Source organism: Gymnoscopelus microlampas, assembly GCF_963454915.1.
Source record: "Gymnoscopelus microlampas genome assembly, chromosome: 18".
NCBI classification, from domain to species: Eukaryota; Metazoa; Chordata; class Actinopteri; order Myctophiformes; family Myctophidae; genus Gymnoscopelus; species Gymnoscopelus microlampas.
In genome coordinates, this window is record NC_139955.1 from 3385326 (window position 1) to 3412492 (window position 27167).

Here is a 27167-nt window from a genome sequence, read left to right on the forward strand (position 1 = left end):
TACTGTAAATAATAATAAAGAAATCACTGGGTTACTGTGTAAAAAAAGACATATTTAGCCACCTGACCGAATGCCCCCGCCCACTGTAAAAAAGATCGCGAAAACTGCTAAAACTATAGAAATCAGTAAATGAAAACTCTCATCTTTTATTTACTTTAATTACAAGCTAAAACATAAACGGTTGTAAAAAAAACAAAGTTGTCCTTTAAGTAAAAAAATTAGAGCACTTTTTCCAACACTGCACACACGCGCACAAACACACGCACGCACGCACGCACGCACGCACGCACGCACGCACGCACGCACGCACGCACGCACGCACGCACGCACACACACACACACACACACACACACACACACAGAGAGAGAGAGAGGAGCGGTGAAGTGGTGAAGGAGTGTCAGCGACATGCATTAAAAGGAGCCATCCTCTCCTCCCCGTAACGAGACGGAGACGTTATGTAATCCTAACATCAGCGGGGCCGCCCATCAGCAGCGCACACGCTCTCTCTCTCCGCCGCCGCGTATACGACCGTCGTAATTGCTTTTGGCACATTTCATTTGGAAGGGGCAACGCAGGGGCAGCGTATAGCGGAGCGAGCAGTGCGGCTGATGGGTGGGTGGGGTTGAAGGGAGGGGGGGTGGGGGGGGTGGTGAACTGAAGTGGAGAGAGAGAGAGAGAGAGAGAGAGAGGGAGAGAGAGCGAGAGAGAGAGAGAGAGAGAGAGAGAGAGAGAGAGAGAGAGAGAGAGAGAGAGAGAGAGAGAGAGACGGTGAGCTAAGATAAGATGATGACAGTATAGATAATGGAAGGACACTTCAGAGAGATGGGAAGAGAGTGTTGCGGGGTGATTTACGTGCAGTGGTGGAAAGTGACTAAGTACATTTACTTAAGTACTGTACTTCAGTACAATTTTGAGGTATTTGTACTTTACCTGCAGCGTTTCCACTTTCCAATACTTTTACTTGTGCCCCACTACATCTTGGATCCAAATATTGCGCTTTTACTCCACTACATTTATTTGAAAACTTTCGCTACTCGTTACTTTGCAGATATAAATAATGACATTATAGAACAAACATGAACCACTTTAGCCCTATTTTATACCTAGGCTATTTGACAATATAGCCGATCTACAAGCTCACAACGTGTTGCATCGTGATGCGTTGTGAGCTTGTAGATCGGCTATTTGAAAATAGCCGATCTACAAGCTCCCCATCTGAAAATATGTTGTGCCAGGGACCCTCAGAAGCAAGGATTTGTGTTAAAAATGTTCGCCTTTTAAAAAAAGAAAGATTGAAAGATTTGCACACATTTTCAAGATTTTTCAAAAAATTGCAGATCTACAAGCTCAGAGAGCTGGGATTTTTACGCGAGTGCGTGTCGTACGTACGTCATACGAGAACGGACGCTATTCCGTTCTCACACAAGCGAAAGTGTCTCCTCCTACAATACCTATCTGTAAATCTCTGTGTCTGTGTCTGTGTGTCCTTCGCATATCCCGAACCGTCCGACTAATCGACTTTAAACTTGGAGTGTGTGTCGCGGGGGTTCCCGAGGGAGTGCAGTGCCGAGTGGGAAGTGGGTCGGATCGGCAGTTGTCCAGAAATAACAAAAAGAAAAAGAAAAAATCCACCAGTCTCTGTATGTATGGAGATCTCGGTGTCTGTCTTTCTTGTCTGCCAATTTCCCACTCGCCTCAGGATCCCAACCATACAGCGCCTGCTCATAGCCAGTGGTGGGAAAAGTACTCACATTTTTTACTTAAAGGAGATCCGGACATGTTAAGTGTTATCTTTGATGTGTCGCTAATCACTCACCAACGTAGAAAGGGACGTTGAGTTATTTCAGAGATTCCCCTGGCATCCAGTCTGGAGAACCCCCCCCCCCCCCGTTGGCATAATGGGAGACGCGTGTAAGGCTGAAATTCTCCTAATATAACCGATGCAGAGTAATTTGCTTCTCTACTCCTGCTCATCGTTGAGTCTCATGATACTCAAACATGCACTGAATGTCACGAGCGAGCCACCGTTCGTTCAGAACGAGATGACGCAGGGCGCTTGTTTCTTATAGACGCCAGGTTCTATGGAAGAAACAAGCGACCTGAAATTGCAATATAGAAATATTCTGTTACAAGTAAAAGTCCGGAATTCAAAATAGCCAATCTATAAGCATAGCTCTGCTATTTTCAAATAGTCAAAATGTATACAGGGCTATAGAACATTGGCTTGCGCCGGCCCTGATGATAAGCAAGGGATAATCAATAGGGAGTGGGTCATTATTGAGAAATAAACCCCGACAGGGTCATTAATCACCCCGAAGGGGTTTATTTCTCAATACTGACGCGCTCCCCATTGATTATTACATGGCTACTTAATAAATAAATTAATACATTTACCCAAAAGTAAGAAAACAAACGATTTTGTAGCTTACGGTAATGAAAGCAATTCCATTAATTTATGCCAGGTGCGTCCTGTGCGACACGGTGGCCTCGGAAATAGAATCAATATTTGGCTACTGCGTTGTCTTTTTCTCGCCTCAAATGTTGTACTCCAAAAGTTACGCAACGTTGCACACACATCACCAGTGGCGGAAAATGACAGCATCGAAAACCCACAAAACTTCCTAGGTGCACTTGAACGGCCAATAGGAAAAGACTGTAAATGCTTAAGCCCCGCCCCTCTGTGTTCCTATTGGCTGGGCTTTAAACAGCCATAACTCCGGTTCCCGTGGAAAACCTACAAAACTTCCCCGGTGCACATAGATGGCCAATAGGGACAGGTTGTAATTGCTTAAGCTACGTAGCCTAACTTTTTCATCGCTGCTTGCAGCTTTAATTTGGTGGTTTGTTTTCCCACTCTACGTTAAGAACTACAGCGGGGTGTGTGTGGGGTTTACTCACTCAAACAGGCCGGCCTGTAAGGCGCCACGGCGGCGCTCGGCAGGAAGGCCTCCAGCTCTTTCCTCTCCAGAGCGCCGCCTGTGGCCGTGGCTGGGATGGCGGGCTGGTGGCGGCGGTGGTGGTGGCTGAGCTGATGCTGATGCTGATGCTGATGGTGGAGGTGGTGATGGAGGTGGTTGTGGTTGTTGTGATTGTGGTGACTGTACGGGTACGGGTGGTGCTGGTGGGTTGTTGGTGGAGGTGGAGGTGGTGGTGATGGTGGTGGTGGGTGGAGGAGGTGGAGGTGGAGGTGACTGAGCGGCGTCTCCTTGCCGAACGTGGAGAAGGAGCCGGAGGCGGCTGCGGCTGCTGCGGTGGCGAGCTCGGGGGTTTCAAATACCTCGGTGTCGGTAAAAGTACAAAGTGTTGGTATCAAAATGTACTTAAAGTACCAAAAGTAAAAGTACTATAATGTTTGAAAATAGCCTTGGTATAAAATAAGGCTAAAGTGGTTAATGTATGTTTTATAATGTATTCATTTATGTCTGCAAAGTAAGTAGAAACTAAAGTTTTCAAATAATTGTAGTGGAGTAAAAATACAATATTTGCCTCTGGGATGTAGTAAAAGTACTGACATTTTGAAACACTCCAGTAAAGTAAAAAATACCTCAAAATTGTACTTAAGCACAGTACTTGAGTAGATGTACTTAGTTACTTTACACCACTGTTGGTGACAGAGAGGCGTCTCCTTTCAAATACCTCGGTATCGGGGACGGAGTCCATGCCGGGCACGTGCAGGTTGCTGCGGTAGTCGGGCCCCTGGCGGGCCCCGTCCGACGGCACGAAGGCGGGCATCCAGCAGCGGTCTGAGTGGCCGAGCGCCTTGCACTCCTCTGTGCAGTTAGAGAAGAGGTCAGCACCTGAGAGAGAGAGAGAGAGAGAGAGAGAGAGAGAGAGAGAGAGAGTGAGAGAGAGAGAGAGAGAGAGACATACTCACTTAAGTACAAAATACTTAAAGAAATACAAGGCAGGTCCAAAAATAACGTTTTTTTTTGCAACCTCTGCTGGTCACTACCGTCATTGCAGTAATTTAGCGGAGTCCTGCATTACCCAGAATTCCACTTGTTTTCACGGAAGACGGAAGCGTTTCAAAAAGCATTATTTTAATTGTTTTATACTATCTGCGGATCGTTTCTCTTAGCCAGTGGAGCTTTAGTTACCGTGAGCTGTATTTTCTTTTGCTGTTGTTTTTCCATCTTCAAATCCTATAATGTCTTAAAAACAGCGTGATATTCCTTTTTGTTATTAGCGCGGTAGTTCCTGGCCAAACAGGAAACCGGTGCGGTAGTTCCTGGCCAAACAGGAAACCGGTGCATTTCCGTTTCCCGGCCGGATAACGTCATTTTCGCGGGACGGGCGCCCCGCTACCGTTTCAATAGAAAATATGTTTATAAAAGGCTTCCGGGGGTGAAATTCATGGAGTGGGTATTGTGAAACATTTGCCACTCACAAAAGATATACTGTACAATTAACTTTAGTTTTTTTGAAAAAGTTACCTAGTATAACTTTAATGTAGAATGTAGAAATAATCCGTTACAGGTAAAAGTCCGGAGTTCAAGTACACAAGTATTGGTATCAAAATGTACTTAAAGTACCAAAAGTAGAAAGTACTCATTATGCTGAATGTCCCACTCCCATTTCAAAACTTTTCAAATGTATAAAAAATATTTTTTTTTAATTTGAAAATAGCAGATCTACAAGCTCACAATGCGTCACGATGCGACCGAAATGTATATATGGCTGAAACAGTGTTGTGTATGTACAAGACAAGATAAGATCATAGAGTAAATGGCCTTAGCCGTTGTGTTTGTCTAAAATAGCAAGAACAATTGCAGATCATTGTGAGAAAGAGTGAGGGAGAAAGAGAGAGATGGATGAAGAAAGGGGAGAGAGTTCATTATTATATAAGAGAGAGAGAGAGAGAGAGAGAGAGAGAGAGAGAGAGAGAGAGAGAGAGAGAGAGAGAGAGGGAGAGACAGAGTGTGAGTGAGTGAGTGAGTGAGTGAGTGAGTGAGTGAGTGAGTGAGTGAGTGAGTGAGTGAGTGAGTGAGTGTGTGTGTGCGTGCGTGCGTGCGTGCGTGCGTGCGTGCGTGCGTGCGTGCGTGCGTGCGTGCGTGCGTGCGTGCGTGCGTGCGCGCGCGTGAGTGTGAGTGTGTGTGTGTGTGTGCGTGTGTGTGTGTGTGTGTGTGTGTGAAGTTGAAGGTGAAGAGAGAGACAAAGAGAGACAATGGAAGCAGAAGGGACTGAAAGACAGAGATAAGAGGTGTGAACAGACTAGCAAAAGAGGCAGATGAGAGATGGAAGATGGATGGATGGAATACAGATGGAAAGAAAGGCAGAATGGAGAGAGATGGAGAGAGAGAGAGAGAGAGAGAGAGAGAGAGAGAGAGAGAGAGAGAGAGAGAGAGAGAGGGTTATTGGTCTGAAGGTTGACAGCAGGTCACAAAACGCACGCACGCACGCACGCACGCACGCACGCACGCACGCACGCACGCACGCACGCACGCACGCACGCACGCACGCACGCACACACACACACACACACACACACACACACACACACACACACACACACACACACACACACACACACACACACACACACACACAGAGACCTCAGGTACATTTGTCAAAGCCAGGTGGTAATCAAGCATTTGGAGAGTTCACCAACCTTAACAATGTGAATAATTATTGTGTTACATAAGCTTAATTATTTTAATTATCTAATTCATTAGAGGAGAACTGGTAGCGCTCGGCTTCCAGACCAATTTAAAAGCCATTTCTTTTCACGGCAAAGCCGCGCGCTCCTCTCTCCACTTTATCAAGAGGCCTGTCAATCAGAGTGTTGAGCTCATAATGTGTCGCGCCGCAACGCATTGTGAGCTTGTAGATCGGCTATTTTTATTTTTATGTGTTGTAATAATAATCAAAATCTACAAAGTAACTAAAGTTTTCAAATGATTGTGGTGGAGCAAAAGTACACTATTTACCTCGGAGATGTAGTGGAGTGGAAGTGAAAGTATAGACAATTAGAATACTCAAGTAAAGTAAAAGTACTTAGTTACTTTACACCACTGGACAATGGTGAGTTTGGAGCATGCGGTCACAAGGCTGTACCGACCACACTGTCATTTGTGACGGGTCATTTGTCACCGTGAACTAATCCAATTAATCAGAGTGCAAAGTAAATACTGAATCACTCTGTCTGTCTGTCTGTCTGTCTGTCTGTCTGTCTGTCTGTCTGTCTGTCTGTCTGACTGTATAAATCACTGTTTCCCAAACATTATGAACACAGGACTTTCACTTGTAACAGTGTATTTCTATTTCTAGCAAAAGCAGCAGATCAACAAGATAGAAATCAAGTAGGGCGTTCATTTTACGAAAAAACACAAAAATAAAACATTATGGAGATAAGAGGTTTCTGCCCGACAACAACGAAAGCTGCGAGGATTCAGAAGACTGTGTGTGTGTGTGTGTGTGTGTGTGTGTGTGTGTGTGTGTGTGTGTGTGTGTGTGTGTGTGTGTGTGTGTGTGTGTGTGTGTGTGTGTGTGTGTGTGTGTGTGCGTGCCTGCGTGCCTGTGTGAAAAACAAGTCCTCCAAGTCCTCTCAGTCAGTGATCTCACAATAGCAGTGGTGCAATTGGCAGGAGCAGGATTTGTGTGTGTGTGTGTGTGTGTGTGTGTGAGAGAGAGAGAGAGAGAGAGAGAGAGAGAGAGAGAGAGAGAGCGATGGGGAGTGCCTCTCTCTTTAGAGCCATTACGTCTGCACTCTCCTTACGCTACCTTTAGCTCAGGCATTAGATTAACGAAGCCACAAACTCGATAGTGTAGTATTACCCCCCCCCCCCCACACACACACACACACACACACACACACACACACACACACACACACACACACACACACACACACACACACACACACACACACACACACACACACACACACACACACACACACACACACACACACACGCACACACACACACGCACACATTACCCCCCCCCCACACACTCTATTGTGCTAAATGAATGGCTTCAGGTAGGCTACAACACAAAGCCCAGGCTGAGTGCTTGCTTCCCGGCCTGCTTGACGGAGGGAGCGGTAATTATTTCCACGGCTTTACTGTGTCTTAACAATGCCATCCTCCCCCACACCAGAATGTGGAGCTCCAGGGTGGAATTAGTATTTTTTTAAAGAAAAACAAAGATGGTGTCATTGATGATAATTATAATTATAATTATTATTATTATTATTATTATTATTATTATTATTATTATTATTATTATTATTATTATTGTTACCCTTATTATTCAGTGGTGGAAAAAGTACTCAAATTATTTATACCAATACTGCAATGTAGAAATAATCTGTTACAAGTAAAAGTCCCAAATAAAACATTTACTTGAGTAAAAGTACAAAAGTATTGGCATCAAAATGGACTTAAAATACCAAAAGTAAAAGTACTAAAATATTGGAAAATAGCAGATCTACAAGCTCTGCTTGTACTAGATCGGCTATTTTGAAATAGCCCAGGTATAAAATAGGGCTAAAGTGGTTAATGTATGTTTTATAATGTAATAATTTATATCTGAAAAGTAATTAGTAACTAAAGTTTTCAAATAATTGTAGTGGAGTAAAAGTACAATATATACAATAGATACATTTTTACTATCATAATATTGTTGCTTTTGGACAACATAAAAACAACGCTTGTAGATCTGCCCTTTTCAAACATTTTAGTACTTTTACTTTTGGTACTTTAAGTACATTTTGATACCAATACTTTTGTACTTTTACTCAAGTCAAGTTTGAATTCCGGACATTTACTTGTAACAGAGTATTTCTACATTGCAGTATTGATACTTTCACTTCAGTAAGGAATGTGAGTACTTCTTCCACCACTGTTTAAATCACCTTTAGTTAAGGAAAAAAAAGGCCAGAATGCCAGTGATTTGGTGCTGTTTTTTTATTCAGGCCGAACATAAGCCTTAAGCCATCTGTGTGCTCTCTCCATGCACCATATGTTTTAGCCAGTCTTTACAGAGCCTGTACATGCTTGTTTGTGAAATCTCTAAACCCTAAACCTATTTGTTGTTGTGTGTGCGCGTGCACGCGCGTGCGTGCGTGTGTGTGTGTTGCTGTTTGGGGCAAAAACCAGCTATAGGGCCAGTGGTAAAAGTATAATATTTGCCTCTGAGATGTAGTGGAAGAAGAAGTAAAAGTGCTGAAATTTGGAAATACTCCAGTAAAGTAAAAGTACCTCAAAATCGTACGTAAGTACAGTACTTGAGTACATGTACTTAGTTACTTTACACCAATGCAAACGGGTGTGTGTGCCCGCCCGCCTACTCGCGTGCATGTGTGTGCATGTGTGTGTGTGTGTGTGTGTGTGTGTGTGTGTGTGTGTGTGTGTGTGTGTGTGTGTGTGTGTGTGTGTGTGTGTGTCTGTCGGTCAGCAAACGGAGAATTTGCTTTGTTACAAAGCGGATTAATTTGGCTCGCCATCTCCAGCAGCTTGGAAAAGTGCCCGGGCTTCTAACTGACGAGAGGTTTTTTTCCTTTCTTATTAAATATTAAACACACCCGTCGCCATAAATACACGCCACCGCATTACCTATTAATGAGGCTTGATGCAGCCGCACGTTGGCCTCAGGTGAAGCCAAGCGTAGCATAAACAACACGGGCTGCTTCTCCGCGGGGACGCATGGTTTAAGCGAACATGAAGCTCAATAAAGATGGACAGTGGAACGGCGTTATGACTGTATAACCGACCGATGACAGCTGTGCAGTGGTGGAATAAGTACTCAAATGTTTTACCTAAGTAACTCTGTTCCAAGTAAAAGTCCGTAATTCAAAACCTACTTGAGTAAAAAGTACAAAAGTATTGGCATCAAACTGTACCTAAAGTACCAAAAGTAGAAAGTACTCATTATGCAGAATATTCCATTTCACAACTTTTCAAATGTATACAATGAATAAAAACATCTTTTGAAAATAGCAGATCTACAAGCTCACAATGTGTCGCATCGCTACGCATTGTGAGCTTGTAGATCGGCTATTTTCATTTTCGGCTATTTTCATTTTCACAATAAAAAAAAAATAGCAGATGTACAAGCTCGTAACGATTGCATATCTGCTATTTGTTATAGACAAAGTATAAAATAATGCTTCTAGCTAAATTCTAAAATGACACAGATGCGTTCCCGGTCTTAATGGGTTAATGTCTAAATCTCATGTAAATACCTGCTGCTAATGTGGACTTACAGTACTAAATGTGTCGCTATACCTCACACCGTATGTCTAACTTCATGCACATACTATACCTGCTGGTCTATGCTATGTGTATATTATGTAGATATCTTCCATTTTTGCCTGTGCTTTTTACTCCACCGCAATTGCGTGGGGACTAGTTACTTACTACTTACAGATTTTGATTATTATTACAACACATGCATTGACCACTTAAGCTTTGGTTATTCGAAAACAGCTGATCCGCAAGCTCACAGCGCGTCGCATTTTCACATAGTGTTGAAAACAATCGTGAAATGGGACATTCTGCATACCGAGCAATACAAGTACAGTTGTTGTCCTTGTAGCGGCGCATTCGTACTGTACCATTGCTCCTTATCAGTCAATTCTCATACCTTATCCACCGTGTGAATATGGAGATCCCAAAGAGAAGTGTGTCAACAAAGTCACCGTCCTTGGCCAAACACTAACAACGAGAGAGCGTGAGAGAGAGAGAAAGAGAAAGAGAAAGAAAGAGGCAGAGATGAAGTCAGAGAGAGAGAGAGAGAGAGAGAGAGAGAGAGAGAGAGAGAGACAGAGCAAGAGAGAGACAGAGCAAGAGAGAGAGAAAGAGAGACTGACCATTGTTACACTTAATGTCTCGGACTGATCTTAGAATTCCGTACGGTTTCCAGAGCTGGGGGGTTGGTGTTGGGGGGGATGGGGGGGAGAAGGAGGGGGTGCCCATCAGGCCGGGTAATAACCTTCATTTGGTAAATTGGTATGCAGGGGTCGCGGGGAAAATGAATTACTGATCAGCGAGCTGTTACCACGGCGATAGCGCAAAACCGCGAGGCCCGCGGAAGGGTGGGGCCCGGGTGGGGTGGGGGATTTGTCACGGCAGCCGAGGGGGGGTGGGGGGTGCGGCATGGCGGGTTGAGGAGAACAGAGAGGAAAAGGCCAATAGGCTCTATGCACAGCAGCCATATTGGAAAGAAATTGGGCCTCGTCTTACTTCCATCACAGGTGTTACCACTGATACTAATGAAGGCTCTGTTCCATTCTGGTCAGGGTGCTGATATTGTGCATGTTGGCTCACTAGAATCCATTTTGGTTCCCCAATTGCCCCTTGTGGTGGGTGTGTAACTCTGAGAGTGTACAAATGGAACCAAATGGACCCGTGAGGGTCCATTTGGTTCCATTTGTACACTCTCAGAGTTATGGGGGTCCTTGAAAATAAGACGACCACTATGCCACACTAAATGGAACAGAGCCTTAATTAGTAGGCCTATCATTGGTAACACCTGTGAAGGAAGTAAGGAAGGGGCCCAATTCATTCCCAATATGGATGCTGTGCATAGAGCCTATTCATAAGGTGTCGTGCGCAGAGAATATAGCCGACCTTACAGGGCTTGTAGGTCGGCTGGTCCGGCGCAATACAAATCAGGCAAAAACTTCAACCCTAACCCCTTTTTTAAACATGTCTCACAATGTCTATTTCTCAAATTGAACAGTGGTGGAAGAAGTACTCAAATTCTTTACTTAAGTAAAAGCATCAATACTGCGACGTAGAAATACTCTGTTACAAGTAAAAGTCCGGAATTCAAAATGTACTTGAGTAAAAGTACACACGTATTGGTATCAAAATGTACTCAAAGAGACAAAGTAGAAAGTACTCCATATGCAGATGTCAGAAAAATATTTTGAAAATAGCAGATCTACAAGCTCACAATGCGTCACACCGCGACGCATTGTGAGCTTGTAGATCTGATATTTTCATTTTTTTGTTATTCAATTTTTATTGATTTTACATAATAAAGACATGCGTTTCAAGTACAGAACCATCAGAATTGAACTCAGTATCCCCCACCCTTCTCCCTTTCTCCACTCTTCATCCCCCAATCCCTTCCCACCCCGCCCTCCTTCCACACAACACATCCACAGCATCAAGTCAGTAGATCTTTCAGATCTGATATCAGGTTTGTCCACAGTGAAATTGTCCTCTGTTGAGCAGGATTAATCCTGGCCGACGACAATTCTAGATAGGCAATGTCCAAGAAGTTCCTTAGCCAGTGTGTTAGATCGTCTATTTTCAAATGGCCAAAATGTAATGGCTGAAGTGGTTAATTTATGTTTTGTAATAGTAATCAAAATGTACAAAGAAACTAGTAACTAAAGTTTTCAAATAATTGTAGTGGAGTAAAAGTATAATATTTGTCTCTGAGATGTAGTGGAGTAGAAGTAAAAGTAATGAAAGTTGGAAGTACTCCAGTAAAGTAAAAACTACCATAACATTTTACTTAAGTACAGTACATGAGTAAATGTACTTAGTTGCTTTACATCACTGAAATTGCAACATACACACACTATACAAATTTGTACTACACGCACGCACGTACGCGCGCTCGCGCACGCACACGCACACACACACACTCTCGCGCGCGCCTACATTCCGCTGAGTCAGAGGCGAAGCGGCCTTGCACTCGCGGCCACGATGCAAAGCAAAAATGTATTACATAAGTAGCAACGTTTGGTCAAAGGACCTCCCCAGGGTGTTGATGAGTAGCGAATAGATCTCCACACCCACAGACACGTCTGACCACGTCTCCACGGATTATTCAATCCGGTTACCGCACCTGTGTCATTTTTCAATTTGGCTATTAAAAAATAGCAGATATACAAGCTCACAGCTGCTATTTTTGAGAACTTTATTGTGACAAATGTGTGCAAATCTTTGAATATTTACATGTTTAACTCAAAACTTTGCTTCTGTGGGTCCCTGGAGCTAAATATTTTGAGATGGGAGTCCGCGGCCAGACACATATCATTTTGGGTGGTCCTTGACATGAAAACGTTTGAGCACCACTGATATATCGCCGCATAAGTTTTTGTTGACTGTTAGGATTTGGAAGACATTTGTAGTATGCCCCAGAAGCAAAGGTTTGAGTTAAAAAATGTTCTGGGTCTAGGAAAACATGCCCAAAAGAAGCAACTTATGGGCCACATGAGCACTTCAAACATCAGCTATTTGAAAATAACAGATCTACAAGCTCACAACGCGTCCCCTCTATGCACAGCAGCCATATTGGAAAGAAATTGGGCCTCTTCTTACTTCCTTCACAGGTGTTACCAATGATACTAATGAAGGCTCTGTTCCATTCTGGTCAGGGTGCTGATATTGTGCATGTTGGCTCACTAGAAACACTCCATTTTGGTTCCCAAATGGCCCCTTATGGTGGGTGTGTAACTCTGAGAGTGTACAAATGGAACCAAATGGACCCGTAAGGGTCCATTTGGTTCCATTTGTACACTCTCAGAGTTATGGGGGTCCTTGAAAATAAGACAACCACTATGCCACACTAAATGGAACAGAGCCTTAATTAGTATCATTGGTAACAGCTGTGAAGGAAGTATATAATATAGCAGCCATATTCCCAATATGGCTGCTGTGCATAGAGCCTAATAAGCAGACCTGGCAACACTGGTGTGTGTGTGGGGGGGGGGGGGGTCCTCGACACGAAAACATTTGGAGAACCACACTGATGTATGGAGGAGGAGGAGGAGGAGGCCACTCAGCAGAACGTGACGGGCCTTTCAACCACGCCACTCTCTCATGGGACGCGCTCTGGGAACGGGGCCAAATAGGTTGCAGTGCTAAGGGGGAGGGGGGGGGGGGGGGACCACAACAAAACGCTCGATTCATTCGCTCACTCGGCCTCACTCGCTCACATGCCCCCCCCCCCCCCCGTCCGTCCGTCAGCTCCATTCACTCTCTCTCTCTGCTTCACTCCTTCACGCTCCCACCGGGGGGGTGCAAATGTCCGCACACTTTAACCCATACAAACCAGGAACGCATCTCTGTCATTTTTTAGCCATTTATTTTTTTCCCCAAAAAATAGCAGATCTACAAGCTCGTAAGCGCGGCATTCGGTGCCGCGCTTACGAGCTTGTAGATCTACTATTTTACAAAGGGCAAAAGACACCGGCACGCATGCTGAGTAGGACTGAGGCTTTGCGTGCACTCGCTTGTGTCTGTTTCCCACGGCATTGGAAAGAGACGAAAAATAGCACATCCATCCAACATGCTCAGAGTGCGTCGCGCTGTGCACGGCGGTGTGTGTGTGTGTGACATCGCCACACGACTAGGTAATGAAAGCATTTCTTCTTGTTAAGACGACCAGGAAAAATGATCTTCCACACGACGGCTATTTCTCCAATTCTACCATACTTTTTGGTCCTCAGAAGTATGGTAACACATGCACGCAAGCACACGCGCGCACCCATATTTCCAATTGTCTATACTTTTACTTCTACTCCACTACATCTCAGAGGAAAATTATTGTACTTTTACTCCACTGCAATTATTTGAAAACTTTTAGTTACTAGTTACTTTGCATTATTTAAATAGCCGATCTACAAGCTCACAACACGTCGCATCGCGATCGTAGATCTGCTATTTTCAAACATTTTAGCACTTTTACTTTTGGTACTTTAGGTACATTTTGATGCCAATTCGTTCATACTTTTACTCAAGCACATTTAGAATTCTGGACTTTTACTTGTAACAGAGTATTTCTATTGATACTTTTACTTAAGTAAAAATGTTTAGTACCTTTTCCACCACTGTCACGCACACACACACACACACACACACACACACACACACACACACACACACACACACACACACACACACACACACACACACACACACACACACACACACACACACACACACACATTCTCAGGCCTCCCCTACACATTCCTCCATGTAGCCCCCTCCCCCTTATTTTAATTCTGACCCTGCCCTTAGGGCCACACGTGAGCTCATACAATAGGGGCCAATCCCGCTGAGTTATGAATGTGTGTGCGTGTGTGTGTGTGTGTGTGTGTGTGTGTGTGTGTGTGTGTGTGTGTGTGTGTGTGTGTGTGTGTGTGTGTGTGTGTGTGTGTGTGTGTGTGTGTGTGTGTGTGTGTGTGTATGTGCGCGTGTGTGTCTGTGTGTGTGTGTGCCGGGGGGCTACGCGCAGACAGGGACCTGTCATCAGCGGACCCCCCTGGTTCGCAGCACGGGGCCCCATGCCTGCGCTCACGGCAAATGAGCCAATGCGTCCACCATTGGTGGAAGAAGTATGGATGTTCTCTTACAAAAGAAAAAAGGTGCATTACCGCAATGTGCATCAACCCTTTAAGACCGGGAAAGCATCATTTGTGTCATTTTAAGATTTATTTGGCTATTCAAAAATAGCAGATCTACAACGGTGCCGCACTATGAGCTTGTAGATCTGCAAAAAAAAATTTAAATCGTGAAAATGTGTGCAAATCTTGGAATACATATATATTTAAAGCAACATTTGTAAAATATTTAGTTCCAAGGACCTCCGGAAGCAAAGATTTGAGTTACAAATGTCCGCTTAAAACATTTTTAAAAAATCCAGCAATTTGCAAAAATGTTCATGGTTTTTCAAAAATCTACAAGATCTACAAGCTCATAGCGCGGCACTCGGTGCCGCACTACGAGCTTGTAGATCTGCTATTTTTGAATAGCCAAAGAAAACTAAAATGACAGAGATGCGTTCCCGGATTGAATGGGTTAAAAAAACGTGAGGCAGAATGTCCTATAGAATGTTCTAACTTATTGTGTTTTTTTCATAAAAAACACAATAAGTGTGATCACGCCCTACTTGATCACACTACGGCATCAAAAGTAGCAGATCTACAAGCTTGTGGATCTGCTACCTTTGCTCAGGGTCACCATGCGACCCGTTGCAAGCTCGCAGATCGGCTATTTTTGAATCGCCAAAGTATAAAATAAGGCTTAGTTGGTATAATGTAGGCTTCGCAATAATAATAATAATCCATATCTCCAAACAAGAAACAATCAACATAAAGTTTTCAAATAATTATAGTCAGGGATGCAGAGAGCATTTTGCAACCAAAGTGTGCGTTTTTTTCCCTTTTATTTCAGGTTTTTCTTACTTTCATTTGGTTAATTCGGTAACAAAAACATTGTACTCCATGAAGTGTAGATGTGTGGCAAAAAGGAAACGTCTGTCATCGCGCACCTCTCCATTCAGAAATGGATAACACGAACCGTCGTCCTAAAACACCCTCTCCCAGGGTCTAATCCGGCGGCCTCGGTTCGCGAAAAAAATGGGGCAGTGTGTTTCAGGACGAGCGTTCCGTTTTCCACCCGTGAAAAACCTCCGGCTCGTCGGCGGTTTTCTCTTTTTCTTTTTTCTTCGTCCCAGTCCCCCTCCCCCCAATGGAACTGGATACGTCTAAACCCCCCCGCCCCCCACTGCGTCCCTGATTGTAGTGGAGTAAAAAAAAATAAAAGGACAAATATAAGCCTCAGAAATGTAGTGGAGTAGAAGTAAAAGGCACACGTTTTCCTCATAAGTACTGTAAGTACAGTACTTGCAGTACTTGAAGTTAATGTACTTAGTTACTCTCTAGCTCTATGGTGGAATTGTGTCTCTCCTCTGCTCTAATAAGCCCAGAGTTACACTTCCCACATTCACAGCATTTGTCTCACTTTTATGACCAGCCGGACGTTTTTACTCCTATACCAGACAGAGAGAGAGAGAGAGAGAGAGAGAGAGAGAGAGAGAGAGAGAGAGAGAGAGAGAGAGAAACTGCTTTATGTGGATAGGAGTTGCCCTATATCCTGCTACATTAGCGTTTTATTTGAATGCTGCCAACGTGGAGTTAATATTTGATGTTATGGATAGTCGTCTATCTTTTTCTTGCAGTAGGGCAGTGGTTCGCAAGGTTCTGGGGGTCGGGAACCTTTTAATACCCAATTGGCCAAATTATCAAAAATGATGTAAGACAAATCGAGGCAAACATTGTGAAAATATCCAATCTACAAGCTCACAACGCCTCGCAGAAGTGCGCTTGTAGAGCTGCTTTTTTCACAGTATTTATCCATGCAACCGAGTCAAACTAAATGTAATGCCTACATTTCCAAGTGCTTGTCAGGGTGGGGCGGTCCCCAGTTCAAATATGATTATTTTGGGGGTTCTCCAGTTCAAATATGATTATTTTGGGGGTTTCCCAGTTCAAACATGATAATTTTTGGGGGGTCGTGGCCTGAAAAGTCTTGGATACCCTTGCAGTAGAGGCACGAGGCGCCAGCAGTTTGCTCTTTCTGCGGGCCGTCGAAGCATGAGCGCATCCCTCGACTTAAAGATTCTTATTTTCCGTAGCTGTTGACTTTGCGTACCCTTGTTGTGGCAAAATAGGATACAGTTTGCGTTGTTAGTGGCAGAATTATCAGCAGGCTTAGTGGCGCGGGTTTTAAAGCGATTATTTGCTGTGCATTAAGTCTTTGTTTGATTAGAATAATTGATAGTGTGGGCTTATAGCGTTGCCTTCCGCTTGCAGGAGGAGAGCGAGCGGCGCAGGGGCTTATTTTTTCCCCCTGGCTGTCGCTAATTGAGTCGGATGGTTTGGGCGGGGAGGACACACTGTATAGCAGTGGTGTAAAGTAACTAAGTACATTTACTCAAGTACTGTACTTAAGTAAACTTTTCTTGAAATTAATGGTTTGAGAACAACTGCATGAATTCCTTTTTTTTTCTCCTGACCGCAGTCAGACTGGTGCTTACCGGTAGGAATTATCCTGCGTTTTAAAATCCATTTCTGGGACACGATTCAGGAAAGCGATTGGAAATGAAAAAATAAGTACAGATCTTGGATCAGTGGTCAGGTTTTTTTTTTTTTTTTTCAGTCACATAATCTCCTCAGGTGCCGTTCATTTAAATATTCAAATATGCAAATGCATGCAAATCAGCTCAAGACTCTAAAAACGATCTATTAAGTGGAGTGTCCTCTCTCTCGTTGCCTGGTACAGCCTACACTGTTGTGGGAAGGGGTTAATGTAATGCGTGAGTACAACTCTCTCCCAAATAAATGAACGACGCCCCCCCACCCACCACCCCCCCTGAACTATACCTTCATTCCCCACAAGCCGCACCCCTAGGCTCATTTGCATTCGTTAATTTTGAAACCGATTTGAAAGTCATGCATTCGTCACACAAAAATGGGAGTGTCAACATGAAAGAACCGCAATGGCCACGTGACGTGTTTGTGCGTGTGTGTGTGTGTGTGTGTGTGTGTGTGTGTGTGTGTGTGTGTGTGTGTGTGTGTGTGTGTGTGTGTGTGTGTGTGTGGCACTCTTAGGGTTGCGGTATGACCCCGCGGTGACCTCGAGGTCACATTCACACGCACACACGCACGCGCGGGTGCGAGCACACACACACACACACACACACACACACACACACACACACACACACACACACACACACACACACACACACACACACACACACACACACACACACACACACACACACTCTCTCCACAGTTCAGAATGAAGAAAGAAATAGTAGTCTGCATGTCAATAAATATCTTATTTAAAGCAGCACTACAGTATGTAACTTTCCTCTTCTATTTGGATTTGAACCCATTTTCCTGCGCAAGTGCTGACATTTCTACCATTGAGCTAATAGAGCCTGCCTGCTTGCTCCGGGGATCAATTGTCTTGACCATCAGGTCAAAATGTGTGTCAGATCCTGTGTCTAGGTGAGACATGACCTTTGACACGATCTAAATGTCTCAATAGAAGAGCAGGGAGACTAAAGGCAACCACCCCAATTGTATAAGTTATATTGTATTAACATACTCTACCATATAGAATGGACAGAATTACAATTTACTCATAAAAAAAATGTGACATGTCACATTAACTAATGAATTAATGAGCCTAGTGTTCCAATAAATAGGCGATCTGCGAGTCGTGTAAAAAGATGCATTTCTGCGGTCACATCCAACAGCTCGTTAAAAATGATTTCGCGTGATAAAGTAGGACATAATTGTAGCGTTTAGAAAGATCACCGTTCCCGTTTGGCAAAGGCGACAGGCGGGTCGCCAGGAAAATGTGCTTTGGCGAGACTACAAGTGGGCGCGGTGAAAATGTCTAATCCAGAATGTTTAATAAAGCTTTTTAACACTTCCCTATATTCCCCGCCGGAACGGTCAGCCAATCTTACAAGCTCACAAGGCAGCAGTGCGCTGTGACGATTGTAAGATGATAAAAAAAGCAAAAAAAAACTAGGCCTGCCCCATTGGGTGAATAAAGCACAAGGTTCACACAAGAGGTGCCAAGGAAGCGACAGGGACCGAGCTATCACACTGGCAGCATATTAGATCGTTGAATACACCCAAAATGTCCCAGATTCACACCTCAGATATGGCGGAGATAGATCACTTGAAATCAAACAGAAGCTTTCGGTGGTGGAAAAAGTACTCATTTTTTTTTACTTAAGTAAAAGTAGTAATACTGCAATGTAGGCATACTCTGAGTAAAAGTACAAAAGTATTGGTATCAAAATGTACTTAAAGTACCAAAAGTAAAAATACATCGTGCCGCACTATGAGCTTGTAGATCTGCTATTTTTGAAACATTTTGAAAATGTGTGCAAATCTTTGAATATATATTCTTTTAAAGCAAACATTTTTAACTCAAATCTTTGCTTCTGGGGGTCCCTGGAACAACATATTTTGACCGCCAAAATGAAATGTAATTTGGCTGCGCACCCACATCTCAAAAATATTCAGTGCCAGGGATAAAACAATTAAAAATAGCCAAAGTATAACATATGGTTAAAGTGGTTAAAATGGTTGCGACGCTCAATTAACTAATTTGCTGGGGACCCCCTGCAACCACTGGGGGGTCCCCAGTTCAAATATGATTATTTTGGGGGATCACGGCCTGAAAAGGTTGAGAACCACTGCCATACAAGACCACGGAGGGCCATGGACCAAACCCTCTGATTTGGACAGAACTCACACAGAGTACAACCACACGTTAACCTTCTACTCCAGGCTTTATTAACGCACTCGTTATTCTGGGCGATGCAAAACACCCGTCTGCTTCAAGGCGTGTGCGCCTGTGACGTCAACGTGCAAGACGTGTAATACTTTTTTCTTTTGACCTATAGCTGTTTCTTTCCTATTATATACATCTCTCAGCTTTTTTCTTCTTTTCTGAAAACTTCAAATACATTTTTTTCACCGACTTCGCTACACCTGCAAACCTGTGATGTGACACTTAAGTTTGACACAAAATTCTTCGCTGTTCACACGTGCATGCGCACGCTTCCTTGTGATGCTGAAGATAACGCCACAGTTTTTTCCTCTTTTCGCTCCCCCCCCCCACCCTACACCCTACATGACTCCTAACTGTCTGGCCATGCTTGGCGAATGGTTTGCGCGTTTTTATTATTATTTTTTCATGGAAATTGGAAATACTCCAGTAAAGTAAAAGTACCTCACAATTGTACTTAAGTACAGTACTTGAGTCGCACGCGCGCGCACACACACACACACACACACACACACACACACACACACACACACACACACACACACACACACACACACACACACACACACACACACACACACACACACACACACACACACACACACACACACACCTGATGGGACAGCTGAACACGATGCGGGGAAAACTTACCAGAGGAGTGTCCCCTGTTGGTGGCGTCATGGTCACTGTCACCCTGCTCGCTGTCCCCATGGCCGCTGTCCTTGGAGCTGACCAGGTCTGCCTCCTGGAAGGCCGAGCTGCACCACACAACACAACACCACACAACACAACACATAACGATCAGTAAATCCTTCCTAACAACACACGGAATAATCAATCATTTTCTAACTGCCCCATAATCAGTGGTGGAAAAAGTACTCAAATGTTGTACTTAAGTAAAAGTATCAATACTGCAATGTAGAAGTACTCTGTTTCAAGTAAAAGTCAGAAATTAAAAATGTACTTGAGTAAAAGTACAAAATGTATTGGTATCAAAATGTACTTAAAGTACCCAAATGTTTGAAAATAGTAGAGCTACGAGCTCCCAACGCGTTGCATCGCGATTCGCGACGTGTTGTGAGCTTGTAGATCGGCTATTTTCAAATAGCCTAGGTATAAAATAGGGCTAAAGTGGTTAATGTATGTTTTATGATATAATATTTTGTAGCTGCAAAGTAACTAGTAACTAAAGTTTTCAAATATTTGTAGCGGAGTAAAAGTACAATACAGTATGTGCCTCTGTGATGTAGTGGAGAAGAAGTACTGAAATTTGGAAATACTCCAGTAAAGTAAAAGTACCTCAAAATTGTACTTACTGTAGGTACAGTACTTGAGTAAATGTACTTAGTTCCTTTACACCACTGAAAAGTATCAATACTGCAATGTATAAAAATACTGCAAGACGTTGAAGACCCCTGGTCTAGATTCTAGGTTTACAATGCAACCCTTTCTCTTTTTGCTTCCGTGTACCTGTATTCCTGTTAGTGTGTGTGTGTCTCTCCTACACAATGAAAATAAAGGAAGAAGATCACAGAAACGGGTGAACATGTTTACCTGTTGACGCGACGTGGCCTGTCCACCAGGTAGCTGAGTTCAGCTCGTTGCTGTTTGCTCTGGAAGACAAGAAGGACTGTTATTTCCGCAGCTTATACCAGTGTTGATTTTGTCGCCTAAAACTATGAAGAAAAATGCTAGTCGACCACCTTGTTTCACTGATGGCTAAATGTGACTAAAACTAAATGGAGTTTTATTCTAAAGACTATGACTAAAACTAAATCAAAATTGCTGTCAAAATCAACACAGGCTTGTACTCCACTCCACAGCCTTTACATAACAGGATTAGCATATCGCCCGTCTGGTGGAAACCCTGTATGTCCATAAAGAGGACACTTTTTTCTTTTCAGTAAAATTGGGGGGGGGGGGGGCGGGGGGGCTGTAACCTGTACTTCAATGGATATATTATTTAGCCACAAGCTTGTTAATACAGTTTATTGGTTCAATATTTATGAATCTCTTTTTTTTGTGTATTATTATTTTATCCTGGGATTTTGAAACCAATTTTTTCATCCAATGCCAATTGCCTATGTAATCCTGGGTGCTACTCTCCCTCTGCCAGCCTAAGGACAGCCCAGAACTGAGCTCATGCCTCCTTCAATGCATGAGGAGTGAGCAGGCCGCTTCTTATCACCTGACAGAGGGGAGTTTCCCCGGTAGGACGTAGCACGTGGAAGGAACAGTGTTATTCCAACCAGATCCTTTCCACTCCATGAGGCGCCCCTGCTGACCAGGGGGACCAGGATTACTGCATGTTTTTGTGAGGGTACACCCTAGGGGAGAACATGCAAACTCCACACAGAAAGGCCCTTTCGCCAACCCCACCTAGGGTATGGGCACTGATGACGCGGAGGAGAGAACACGGCCGCAGTGCCCACAGCGTCCCCGGCGGGAATCGAACCCAGGACCTTCTAGCTGTGAGGCGACAGCGCTACCGCCTGCGGAAACGTGCCCCTCAATATTTCTTAACCATTTTCACGTACAACAACTATACCAGCCGAGCTGCATGCTCAGAACGAGACGCCACAGGGGTTGACACTAAGGTCTCAGAGGCACTTGCCTGTTCGGGCAAGTACAGGTCACGTTCTACTTTCCCAAAGGTCATGCCCAAAAAGTAAATTGCTATTATAAAATGATGAGGTCCAATTTTAATTCATGTTAACACCTTTTTTTTTTTTTTACTTTCTACTTTTTTTACTTTCTTTTTTTACTTTCTACTTGCGAATTGGTCGGAATGTCATACCTCAATATTTATGCCAAATATCTCAATATAGCTATACGATATGACTATGGGTTCACATACTTATTATTTTATATTTTTAAGTGTGGCAACAGTGAAAACTCATCATTCTGCAAAAACAGCATACCAAGAAGGCTTGAATGAGCTGAAATAGAAACAAGCTAAACACTCGAAACGTGACAGAATGATTATGACTGGCTGCCTTCAAGCCTACATGCAGGGCACACGGAGCAACGTCCATCCAAGACTACGCAGTTTATCATTCCATTTGCCACCGCGCGCTGTGTGTGTGTGTGTGTGTGTGTGTGTGTGTGTGTGTGTGTGTGTGTGTGTGTGTGTGTGTGTGTGTGTGTGTGTGTGTGTGTGTGTGTGTGTGTGTGTGTGTGTGTGTGTGTGTCTGTGTGTGTGTGTGTGTGTGTCTGAGCGCGTTCAAGTGTTTACAAACAGAAATCTTGTGTTGTGTTTATAGCGAATTAAAGACTGTTGCAATCCACACTCAAACGCACTTGCCCGTAGGGGCAACCTGAAAGCAAGCTCCACCTGCCCTGACCGACGGGCAGTCGGGCGACCATTAGTGTCAACCCCTGCGCCCCCGCCATGAGACACTTTGTGACCTTGCAGGTCGGCTATTTTCGCTACTTTTGTGATACTCTTGTATGACAAAGCATACATGTATTTCTTTTCTAGATAAAACAAACAAAAAAACAACATAAGCTGAAACCTTCTTCAGAACAGTGACACTATTGAGAAAAGCTTACAAAAAGTAACTGAACAGAAAAAGATTCACCACCAGTGATAACACAGCCCACGCAAAGTACCATGTTGATGTGAGGTATATGGGACGAGGATGAATCGTGTTAGGTAATCAAAGGTACGGGGGGGGGGGGGCATTTTGGTGAGGAGTGTGTGTTTTGACGGCGGGGGGGGGGGGTCTGGTGGATAAGGTAGTCGTCCCCACCCCAGACCCGCCCAGATATGTTGCCAAGACGTGAGATGAAGTGCTGCACCTATTGGCGCTGGCAGTGCTACACACGCATCTTTGTTCCAGTGCCAGTCAGCAACAGCGTGACCGGGATGCTTAATGTCTGGCTTTCTCTCTCACAAGGGACCGGCCTTTACAGCGCATGCCACGTGCACGCTCGCACATGCAAATATACGGCCACACTGGGGATGTCCATAGACACAAACACAGGAAAAAGCACACAGACACAGCCATGAGCCTCCAAGGCACCTCATGTTATCCTTATTAATGCTTATCTGTGTCTTAATCCATTTTGTTATTTAAATGCGGCACTAAAACACGTTGGTACAGCAGCATATAAACATGCAATCATTGCTGTTGCAGGGGCCCCGGGCCCCCCATGGGGGCCACCAAAGGCAACATGTCAGCAACCGGTAGCCTAATCATCATGTTTGCTTTAGTGGCGCTCTGGAGGATGTTGCATGGCTTATGCGTTATGCAAAACAACGAGACCATTTGTTATGACACTGAGGCCTGGCATGCCACTAGACTGAGGGATATTAAATCGGACATAGAAATGGCTCATGTATGAAGGTTGGATCTATCATGTGCCTTAGTTCTCATTTATTTTTCTGCAGTTATCATGTTTTAAATGTAATCATCCCCCATAGAACTGTACCAAGCACAGACTTCCATTGTTCAGCTATAACAACACAATCCATGGGATAAAGGCTGTGATTTATGGATTATTGGGCTATCACACATGCTGGGGGGGGGTTTGGGAATGGAAAATGAGGGATAGATTTATACGCACTAAGGCCCTTGATGGTCTTTTAAATCTGATAGTGTAAACATTTGTACTCGGTCAGAGTTAAATGAACAGTGGGGATTTTGCTGTGCAGTGGATGAGAGTGACTCTTACCTCGTTTGATAAAATGCTGCCGTTTGATATGATGTCTGGTTGCTGGTCTGCGTACCCTGTCACTATGGCCCCGCACGGGTTGTGATCGGTGTCTGTGCTCCTAGACGGACTCCGCGGCTTCAGGAACATGAGGTCGGTTTTGGCCGACTCCGGTGTCAGACACACCTGGTAGCAATAGTTCTGGTTTTGGTGGTGGGAGCCGAAAGTCCCGGACTCCTCGACGGGGACCTGGGCCGTACTGACGGGCCCGCTCACGTTGACGGCGCTCTGCACCAGCATGATATCGGACTTGCTGAGCTTCTTCTTGTTGCGGGCCGCGCGGCTCTGCCGCGAGCAGCACGAGCTGCAGCCCAGGCAGCACTCGCTGGTCAGGCACGTGTAGAAGTTGAGCTTCTTGTCCTTCTGACAGCGCACCGCCAGCACGATCATGGCCAGCAGGAAGACGAAGGACACGGAGCCCAGGGCGATGATGAGGATGAGCGTGAGGTCCAGGGCCCCGTCCTTGGCCTTGGCGGTGCCACCGCCCCTCTCCCCGGCGCCGCCGCGGCCCTCCGCCACGCTGTCCACCAGCACCACCAGCACGCTGGCGCTGGAGGAGAGCGGCGGCTGCCCGTGGTCCCTCACCTCGATCAGCAGGTCGTAAAGCTGGTGGGGGTCCCGCTTGGTGGACACCCGGCGCGCCGTGCGCAGCTCGCCTGTGCGCCAGTCCATGCGGAACATGCCGTTGTCGTTGCCCCGCTGGATGCTGTAGGAGAGACGCGCGTTCTCGCCGTCGTCGGCGTCCATGGCCACCACGCGGGTCACCAGGTAGCCGGGCTCGGCCGTACGGGGCAGCGGCTCCCGGGCCGTGCCGTTCTTCCCCAGGGGGGCCAGCACAGAGGGGGGGTTGTCGTTCTGGTCCACCACGATGACTTTCACCGTGGCATTGGAGGAGAGCTCGGGGCCGCCGGCGTCCGAGGCCTGCACCATGAAGGTAAAATCCTTCAGCTGTTCATAGTCAAAGGAGCGCAGAGCGTAAAGGTAGCCCGTCTCCTCGTTGATCGACACGTAGGTCTTCACCGACATGCCCTGGATATCACACTCCAGTATGGAGTAGCTTATGAGAGCGTTCTGACCCATGTCTGGGTCCAGAGCCGTCACAGCGTGGATGTACGCCCCCGGCACATTGTTCTCAGTCACATACACATCATAGACGGACTGTGTGAACGTTGGCGCGTTGTCGTTCTCGTCCGACACATGCACTTTGATCGACTTGCTGGCGGCGAGGGAGGGCGAGCCTTTGTCCCGCGCGACCACGGTCACGGAGTACGAGTCCGCCTGCTCTCGGTCGAGCGGCCCGTCCGTCAGGATGGTGAAGTAATTCTGAAAGGACGACTTCAACTTGAAAGGCACGTCGCCGAGGATCTCGACGTGGATCTGGCCGTTCTCCTCGGCGTCCCTGTCCGTCACGCTCAGCAGCGCTATGACGGTGCCAGGGGCCGCCTTCTCGCTCACCGACTCAGTCACGGTGCTGAAGGTGATCTCCGGGGCGTTGTCGTTCAGATCCGTCACTTTCACCAGGACCTTGCAGTGCGCGGGCACGGCGTTCGGCCCGAGGTCTTTGGCCTGGACAAATATCTGATACAAGCCGCTCTCCTCAAAGTCCACCTCGCCACGCACCTCGATGCGTCCGGTGCGCGCGTCGATGCCGAACAGATCCCTGACGCGGCCGGATATGTGGTTGCTGAAGGAGTAGACGATCTCCCCGTTCTGACCCTCGTCCAGGTCGGTGGCGTTGAGCTGGATGACCAGGGTGCCGACCGGTGCGTTCTCCACCAGGCTGACCGTGTACACGGGCTGATCAAACACGGGCACGTTGTCGTTGGAGTCCAGAACTTTGACCACCAGCAGAGCGGTGCCCGTCCGGGGAGGCTGGCCCCCGTCCACGGCCGTCAGTACATACCGGTGCGCCGCCTGCGTCTCCCGGTCCAGCGGCTTCTCCAAGACCAGCTCTGCGAACTTGTTGCCGTCTGTCTGCGTCTGCACGTCCAGGTGGAAGTAGTTGTTCGTGGTGATGTCGTACGTGCGCAGCGCGTTCGATCCCACGTCCGGATCGAAGGCGCTCTCCAGCGGGAAGCGGGTGCCCGGCACGGCGCTCTCCGAGATCTCCACGATGATGTCGGTCTCGGGGAACGCAGGTGGGTTGTCGTTGATGTCCACCACCTCGATCTCCACGCGGAACAGCTCCAAGGGGTTCTCCAGGAACACCTCCATGTTGAGCTGGCATGAGCTGGTGACCTGCTTGCAGATCTGCTCCCGGTCGATCTTCTCGTTGACGAACAGCACGCCGTTCTCCAGGTTCACCTCCAGGTACGGCGTACGGGAGCCGGGCACCACCTGGAAGTATAGGCCACAATTATTACACAATCACCTAATCGCAATTATTTGAGATAATCGCAATTATTTTGCTTAATCATCATAATCGTTTCCATGTTGAAAAAGGTTCATACATTTTCAAAATGTTTCCCAAAATAGCAGAAATAGCAGATCTACAAGCTTACAGCAGGTCACTTCGTATTTTCTGGCTACTTTGTATTTCTGGCCACGTCATTTCGTATGTTCTCAAAATAGCAGAAATAGCAGATCTACAGGCTTACAACACGTCACGTGTTGTGTAAGCTTGTAGATCAGCTATATTCAGTATAACATATTTAAATGTGTCAGTAATGTCTTTGTATATTCAAGTCATTTGTCATATATCTGCCCTGTGCAATGTGTGTGATCACGAAGCTTAAAAACCAAACAGAAATTAAAATTGTATTCATGTTCCATAGCCCCGTTTGGAACCTCTCCCTCCGCTGTACAGCTCCGAGATGAGGTTCCACAGCGTTGGGTCCCAGCAGAGTGCGACACCGGTGAAAATGGGAACAATATCGTTGATTCATCATACCTTATTTACGCACATCGTATCCAAAAAGTAAAGGTATTCTCCCTCGCTCTCAGATGTTTGACATTTTAGCGGTCAAGAAAATCTAACCGACGGGGCAAAGCAGGCGTTTAAATCGTTTTTTTAGTCAGCCTGTGGCCATGTCTCCCCAATGCAACCTTAACGGGAGCAGTGACTGTGCGCTATGCGGACGGGAGGGTTGACTGGCCACAGGCTGACATAAAACAGCGATTTGAACGCTTGTTTCAACCCGTCGTTTAGATTTTCTTCACCGCTAAAATGTCAAACATCTGAGAGCAGGGGGACGACCTTTGCTTTTTGGGACACGATGTGCGGAAAAGGTAAAAATGCACAATATTTGGCCAATTTTTGCCGGTGCGTCGGCACCCTACGCTGTGGGACCTCATCTTGGAGCTGTGCAGCGGAGGGAGAGGTTCCAAACGGGGACTAAATCGAACTCAGGTCTTAACTCTTCAAAAAATAGCAGATCTACAAGCTC

The 27167-nt window shown here is 45.6% G+C and overlaps 1 protein-coding gene across 1 annotated transcript in view; it reads right to left on the minus strand.

The window, feature by feature from the left end:
- The window catches only part of LOC311033465 (protocadherin-10-like), a gene marked incomplete at both ends in the record, with an annotated part of 32326 nt that overhangs the window by 4888 nt on the left and 271 nt on the right, over positions 1 to 27167 (minus strand). Inside the window, 6 exons of the mRNA XM_084040976.1 lie at positions 2896 to 3047; positions 3171 to 3278; positions 3638 to 3798; positions 19717 to 19823; positions 20620 to 20678; positions 23743 to 26118. Coding sequence (XP_083897102.1) covers positions 2896 to 3047; positions 3171 to 3278; positions 3638 to 3798; positions 19717 to 19823; positions 20620 to 20678; positions 23743 to 26118 — 2963 coding nt within the window. The remainder of the gene's footprint in view (positions 1 to 2895; positions 3048 to 3170; positions 3279 to 3637; positions 3799 to 19716; positions 19824 to 20619; positions 20679 to 23742; positions 26119 to 27167) is intronic.